Source organism: Morone saxatilis, unplaced genomic scaffold, assembly GCF_004916995.1.
Source record: "Morone saxatilis isolate NCDOM2014 unplaced genomic scaffold, NCSU_SB_2.0 Contig17, whole genome shotgun sequence".
NCBI lineage: Eukaryota > Metazoa > Chordata > Actinopteri > Moronidae > Morone > Morone saxatilis.
Window position 1 is genome coordinate 1485213 of NW_023339729.1, and position 7883 is coordinate 1493095.

The 7883-nt window shown below is 40.5% G+C and overlaps 1 protein-coding gene across 5 annotated transcripts in view; it reads left to right on the forward strand.

Moving 5' to 3' along the window:
* The window catches only part of LOC118326511 (zinc finger protein 638-like), a 28257-nt gene that overhangs the window by 4596 nt on the left and 15778 nt on the right, over positions 1 to 7883 (forward strand). For 4 of the 5 annotated variants that reach the window (XM_035659517.1, XM_035659520.1, XM_035659519.1 and 1 more), the window contains exons 1-2: positions 1836 to 1983; positions 4766 to 6494. In XM_035659517.1, coding sequence (XP_035515410.1) covers positions 5127 to 6494 — 1368 coding nt within the window. In that variant the 5' untranslated portion in view covers positions 1836 to 1983; positions 4766 to 5126. Of the gene's footprint in view, positions 1 to 1835; positions 1984 to 4765; positions 6495 to 7883 lie in introns of those variants that run through there. The other variant, XM_035659518.1, reaches the window with a different exon arrangement.

A 7883-nucleotide genomic window follows, 5' to 3' on the forward strand; every position in this document is an offset into this window, starting at 1 on the left:
TGTCTGTGTGCGTGTGTGTGTGTAGTACACACCAAGGAGAAATGTTTACTTTTTGCCAGGCATGACACTTACCACTGATATAAAGTACTTTGTCATAAGCACTGGGATTTCCATTCAGCACCTAATGATTTCATTGGTCTGTTAATGTTGATCAATGTTATAACAAGTTCTTGGCTGCATTCACACGGGACTTATGGCATCTGTCACATTCAGGGTGTGTTGGCAACAACCAACTGACAAACAAGCAGTGTTGTGTAGTAACTGATTACATGTAATCAGATTACAAAAATAAATAATGATAATAATCAGACCAGATTACATTTAAATAAATGTGTAATTAGATTACAACTCCATTACTTGAATACATTTTTGATTACATCTTTAAAATATTGAGAAAAAAAAGAAATTTCATGATAATCAATGCTCCATGAACCTAAAGGAATTTTATTTGCATTGGAAATGTTCTGAGGTCTTTAAAGAAAAAAGAAAATGTCTGGACATTTCATTTCTTTAGTATACGATGCTATGTTTGATTTTTATTGTATTTAAATAATCCAATGGATTAAATTACTAAATGCAAAAATTGCCATGTAATTTGTAAAGATCTCTGACCCAACACTGCAAACAAGTCTCCTTAACCTCAATAACCTATACAACAGTGTTTCTCAACCTTAACAGTGTTTGGCTAACCATTAGCCAATAAAACAATTGTGAAATGAAAATATTTCTCTGGACCCTCTGGAGCCCTCTAAATAACCACTTGGCATCACCGGACCCCAGGTTGAGAACCAAGATATTACTTACATGCCCAGACTGTTGCTTGCTCATCACATGCTCTCATGCACTGTATTATCTCTCCATCATTCCAGTTATTCAGCAGGTTTCCTCTGTTTATTTAGAGTGACAGATGCCCCCTCTCTTGGCTCAACAAATAACCATTATAATAACACATTCTCTGAGAGACGGGGGGCTGTGAATGTGATTATTAAGAAGGAGAAGGGCAGAGGGAGTTCCGTTATGACAGACAAATGTTTCTCTCACCTCCTCCATCACACTAGTTGAAAGAGGAGACAAATACTTTGGGAACCAGAGTGCTTTAACAGGTGTGTAAGTGTGTGTGTGCACTGGTGATAATACATTACTTAGTGCAGCATTAGTGAGGAAACGGAAACAGAAACACTCATGAAAGCCTAATGATTATGTTAAATTATTATTATTGTTATTATTATTATTGTTATTATTATTATATAGCCATAAATGTTTATATGTCATAGATTGTCTTCCAAACTACACTACAAGCAAAAACATGTATTTTCATGCACTGGTCAATTTTGAGAATTTTGCATATTTTGCTTCCATGGGGAAAACATTGAAAATACACATTTACATGTTTATTTTACTACATTTTGTCTATTTGCATCTGTTGATTACACCATTAGTTTTTGTTAGTTAATTTTAGTTCTCTTAGTTAATTTGTTTACTTTGTTCACCTGTATTGAATTTTAAAATACATAGATACATTAAATAAATCAATTAAATTGAATTGAAAAATTAAAATACAGACTTTTTTCACACTGAGCCAGAAATCTGCACTTCAGTAGAACTTACACACACCAAACCCTCCAGTTTTATTCCTATCTATATTCTGCTTTTTACTGAGGGCTTTGTTTATATCACATTGTATTCCTAAAAAAGATCCCCTTGTAAAATTCTTTAAGACGTCAACCAAATGAAACAAGCAACAAGTATGCAAATTAGCACATTTTAAATAGATAATTCCTTGTTAAGAAGGAGTGAGAAGAAACCAAACAAAAGTAGTTAGTTAGCTAACGTTAGTTTTATTCTGAAATTCTCGCGGCGGAAGTGTTTCCTCCTAATGGCGGAACACAGGTTTAGCGCTACCTTGATACGAATGACTGCTGGCTGAAAAGACCTCGAGACTTTCTGGTAACAACAAAGATTCACATCGACTCGTTGTGAAAGGTATTTATTGAGTGTTTTATGGACTCGAGAGTGGTAGGCTACGAGTGTAAAATGTGCCGAAACTGCTGAAATACGTTCCTATAGGTAGCTAACGGTAGCTAGCTAGACAGTGAAAACACCCGAAATGGCTGATATGTGAGGGGCTGCGCAGGGTGGGCCCTGTGTTTCTCGGTCTACATTAGGATCAGTCAACAAATACAACGTTGAATGTGCCACAGTATGGGCTGTTGTCTTTGTTTGTGAGTGTATAGCGTGTACGTGTGCATTTAACGGGTTTGTAAATGCTGAGATGTTCCACGGGTGTTGTAGCAGCTGTCAGATTCGGCCCGTTCAGAAACACTGGATCTCAGCTGGGCACAACCCGCTGCAGGCCAGCATCACGCAGGGGCTGTCCTGCAGCCTTACAGGCAGTACTTCATGGAGTTGGACCTGAATATCAGCACTGTCTGACTTGTATCAGAATACTTGAAATGCAAGCAAGCTAAAAGGAATAAAAAAACTTGCAGGTATTTCCCACAAATGAAACACCAGCTTCCAAGCCTTAAAGCAGCAGTAGGTTAGTTTCATAGAAATAACTTTCACTCTATCCTGTAGAACATGAGACAGATAATCTGTGAAACAATCAGGTTCCTCTGACTCCTCCTAGTGCTGCTAATGGCATCTGCAAGGATTCACTGGCCGGGATGAACCTTTTCACAGATTATCTGTCTCACGTTCAGAATCTATGTACTGCTGTCAGGATATAGTGAACGCTTCAGTGAATATGAAAAGAAGTTACCCACTGCAGCTTTAATAGCTTCTTTTAATGTTGTCTATGTGAAGCAGTGCTGACATCCTCTCCATCTTTGGTTTTCGATTGAAGCTATATGTTGACCAGTGCTTAATCTAAATGCACTGCTGTGGGCATAGGATGCAAAGATGTCTCCCTTGTATCAGAAATGACATTAAATCTTTGATGAGTGTTCAGCCACTGACAGAAGAATTTACATGTAGGGCTCTTAATCTTCCTGTCTCTTTATCCAGACCTGTACTGCACACGTCTGTGAGTTGAGGGCGAGCAGATGGATGCTGTAGTTGTATTTTTATTTCCAATAAATAAATGCACTTTGAGAAGTCAGCACTGTTTTATAACAAGAAGAAATGCCGAGGCTTGGATGTTTCTGTTGAAGAATGCTTTTGTGGGAACTTTCTGTTTGGGGACTTTTCCAGGTGGCTGATGTTACTGCACATAGTGAAGTGGACTCCTCGGAGCACTGGTCACTTCACTGTCAGAGCCTAATAGATATTCTTGCATCATGTCATCAACTTTTCCTTCTTTGTTTCAGTTAATTGTGTGAGGGATTCCATGTTAACTTGCATGTTATGTTTCCTTCAGTTAAATGCTACATTTGAACATTGAGTATTCGGCCTGTTAACCTCTTTAACCAATCACGTCTCTGGTGTAGTCTTGCCCAGCATGCAAGCTTCCCTAACAGCTGATATTTGGTAGCCCCCCCCCCCCAAAAAAAAAAGGATGCAGAACAAAGTGCAAAAGAATTGTGCACATTTATTTTATACATTTCTATTTATATATATGTTTTGGTATATTTATGACATGCTTGTGCACACACTTACTACTTGGTGCTAGATAATGTTGTGACTAAAATAGAATCATTTTAAAGGCAGTTTGCTAGATCTTGTTAAAGGAAAAACAACCATCCATTCAATATAGAAAATAAGAGAGGGTGGACACTGATTCCAAACGTCAGCTGTCTGTGACCAAAACAATGTGCAAAAAGTACAAACCTATCTTCAGTGGAATTGCTTTCTCTTGCAAAACATACTAAGTATGTCAAACAGGCCAACATGTTGTTGAGGATGTTAATAGTCAGCATTGCAATAAGGGTGTAAGAAAATATTGATACACTTGAGTATCACAATATTATCTAATGATATTGTATGGATTCTCAAAAACACTATCTTTTATTTTGAATGAATAGTTTACATGTATGTAAACAGTGTTGTAATCCTGCACAAAAAGTAGTCATATGATGTTAGATGTTACGGGGACTGTGATAATGAATTGACTCAGGTTTTATGCATATGGTGGTGTGTTTTTTATACTATAACAGTTTCCTTAAGATTAGATTTAAAAACCCCATTTCACCTTGCTTACAGTGTTGCAATGTATTGCAATATATTCAGTCCTAACCCCTGTATCATGGGACGTATCATATTGCCAGATTCTTGCCAGTACTTAGCTCTAATTGTAATGCTCTGATGTTACCTGCAGGGAACATTCAGGGAACATCGGCACCATGCGTTTGTAGAATTGTTCTGTTCAGCTGTGAACATATTGGGAAAGAGGCTTACGCCATTAATTGGACACTGTGTTGTAATACTGAACATGCATTGCAGGCTAGCAGGTGATTATATTTACATTCTTTCTCTCAGGCCCAGAGTGTGTGTCTGTATAGGGTCCCTGTAGGTTAAATCTACCTTTTTCTTTGGGTTTGTTTGCTTTTCATTGAATCAGTGTTATTGCATAATGTTGCTTTGCTTTCCCGCCCTGAAAGAAAAGCACGGTGTGCACGCTTGACTACAGGAAGGAGATCTCAAGGCTGACCACGCTTCTTAATGCTTTGACAAATTTTAAAGGGAACAACCACAAACAAAATAAGGGACTGTGCCAACTTTTTATGAAAGTGCGTGGGAGAAAGGACTTCATCTGAAAGCTACTTTTGAAATGAAAGAATAAAGCTTGTTCATCTGTAATAGTATATTTCTGCTTTCCACCTCACAGCCTCGCTGTGCGCACAGACAGTAATTCGCACCTTGGTCCTACCCTTCGACTGGAGCCCAGTGCATCAGTCTCCGTCGCCGACAGCACCAGAGGGACCCATTTCATATTTGGACCTGTGGCTGGTGCTGCTGCAGTGATAGCCCTCCGATTGGCTCAGATTGAGACTCAGGCACAGATTGCTCTCCAGCAGCTTGCCACTCTAGCGACCATAACTGTTGACAACAACAACGGGTTTGCAGCAGCGTTACCTCATCACCTGGCCCTCCTGAGTCTTCTCAATAGACAACGGGTGTCAGCTGGGTTTAACGTGGACACAAACAGAAAAACTTACAGAAACATACAACCGTGTCTCTCTGCTGCCATGTACCACCACCACTCCCAGCAACAGGGGTCACAGCCCTTTTCTAATGGGCCTAGACCTCCTCATCATCAGCCACCTCCAAATCAACATCAGAACCGTCCTCCTTCTGACATGCTGTCGCAGGTGATGGGTTTCCAGTTTCCTCGTCCCACCCAGCTCCCTGATGAACTGGAGTCTGCCTTGGCCATCCGTGGTGCCAGGGACATGGACCACCGCCTCATTGACCACATGAGCCGACCAAACCAACACCAGAACCAAAGTTCTGGTTCTGGTATCAGTCAACACGGAAGCTACAGCTCTAACCCAATAACCCACACCTCTGATAATCAGCCTGGCCACCAGCAAGGAGTAGACTGGTCAAGCTACCAGCCTCCGACTAAACTGTTTGCCAGTCCTCCACCTAGTGGTAGTCACCAGTCGCAACGACATCAGGGGCCTCAACAGCAGTCCCAGAGCACCCACGCTGGAACAAGCATGCCAAGCTGGAGCGCTCCTGTAAGTGACTCACCATCATCTCAAACCCAGCACCCCCACGGTGGTGGTGGGGATGGTCAGGGTTTATACACACCTGAGAGTGCTGGAAGTATCTTGGCAAGCTTTGGACTTTCAAATGAGGACTTAGAAGTGCTGAGTCACTACCCTGATGATCAGCTAACCCCAGATACTTTACCATTCATACTCCGTGATATCCAAATCAACAAGTCAGGCAGCCAGAACACTGCGGCTTCCACTTCCTCATCATCGTTCTCACGCACCATCCATGATATGTCGCTGCCTCCTTCCCGCTCTTCGCCTTTGGCGCGTTCACACTCCCCGGAAGTGCCCAGCCTTCTTACTGTTACGCAGACAGCAGGTAAAGTCATTGACTATGGTCATGCCAGCCGGGCAAAGGATAACAGTAGCACCAGAGAGACTTTCAAAAGAGAGCAGCTCTCCAGTGAAAGGACAGTTAAAATGTACTCGTCTCCGTCGTTGTCCTCATCAGCTCCAAAAGCAGATAAAGCTGAAAGGCAGCAGGGTCGTTTGGAACACGCTGAATCGGGCAAGCACGGGGACCAAGACTATCGCAGGACAAGCCGCGACCATCGCAAGAGCAATCGGTCACCTGGGAGAGAATTTCCGCAATCATCCAAATCTCGTAATCTAGACCAAGACTACAGGCGTGACGGACCCAAACCTAGGCCCTCATCTGAAACCAGGAGTGAGGCTTCCTCGAGACGGTCTCTCTCCTCTTCGTCTGGCTCAAAACCACACAGCAGCAGCAAGAAGTTACCTACCCCCACCATGATAAGCGATTTCTCATCTGTATCTCCAAAGGTGTATCCCCATACCTGCTCCTTGTGCCACATACAGTGTGATCAGGAAAAGGTGAGTGCCAACATGCCCTCGTACCAATGTCTGAAAGGAATACCTTCACATGTTGAAATTTAGTCTGCAGCCTTTCTTTACTAGGCAGTTCCCAAAATCCATTGTTTTGGATAATGAATGCTAACTGTGCTAGCATGCTCTGGTTTTCTTTGAAAGCATCAAGACAGATAGTTGTACCCCACATTTTGTGGCTAACCATCATGGCTGAAAGCTAGAGTCGGTACTGAAATGCCTTCAGATGTAGCACTCTTAATTGCTGCTAAGACAGCAGCTTTAAAAACACATAATTTCACTTATTCAGTTAATCAAACTTTTTTTATATGCCACTTTTCTTACAGGTTACTGCAGTTCAAAGTGATGTGAAGTGACATGACACTGACAGTGATAATAAGACAGGATAAGTGTGGACTACAATAGAGTGAAGTAAAAACTAGACTGGATTAAAAAAAAAAACTAGATCAAATAGGTTAAAAAGACAACAAAAATAAAAGAATGGCAATGAAATACAATAAACAGTCCCTCCAGGATTTTTGTGGGCTCTTTTTGAGATCGTTTGTGGCCTAAAATGGCCGATTGCACAGCAGCTTTTCTAAAGAATTATGATTGATGTTGTCAAAATCGCTAAGAGTTTGGCTTAACGCTTTGCACGCCATGATTGCGGAAACTTGCAGGAAACCACACTGATTAGTCAGATTTGTGGAAAAGTTGCAGTAATTTAACAAAATTGTTTAATTGTTGTTTAATTTAACAATAAAAGTTTGTGCAGAATTCACAGGGATTGGTGGAATTTGCATTAATCCCAAAAATACAACTTCCTGGATGGATGGAAGGAAAAAGATTTAAAAACGGTAAAAATGGAGTTAGATCAAAGCCTGATTAAGAGCCCCTCCGTTGTTTGAGCTATGAAACTTGTTTTGTAGCACTGCTTTAACTTTGAGTATAAACAGTCTTAAAAGATAGAACTTTGGAAAATTAGATGGTACAGTTTCTCAATTAGAGGTTTTCTGTTCAAATCTTTTTCATATTACCACAAGAACGTTATATGCAGAGAAGACGGTACCAATAGGTTTAAGGTTAAAAATTCCAAACACATAATAAATATTAACAAACAATTCCGGTCCACCCATTTCATTAAATAAAACTGCAGATTTTTTCCTAACTGATATGCTATTGGTTTTTTCCTGTATTATGACCTGCCCCAGTACAAAGTATAATCACAAATACAAATCAAATTGGCAGTAAGATGGTGTTTCATATGGTATTTTAACGTTGTAAAATTAAAGATATATATATAGATATATATATCTATATATATATCTCTTTATTAGGGGTGTAACGATTCACCAAATCCACGGTTCGGTTCAGACCTCGATTTTTGAGCCACGGTTC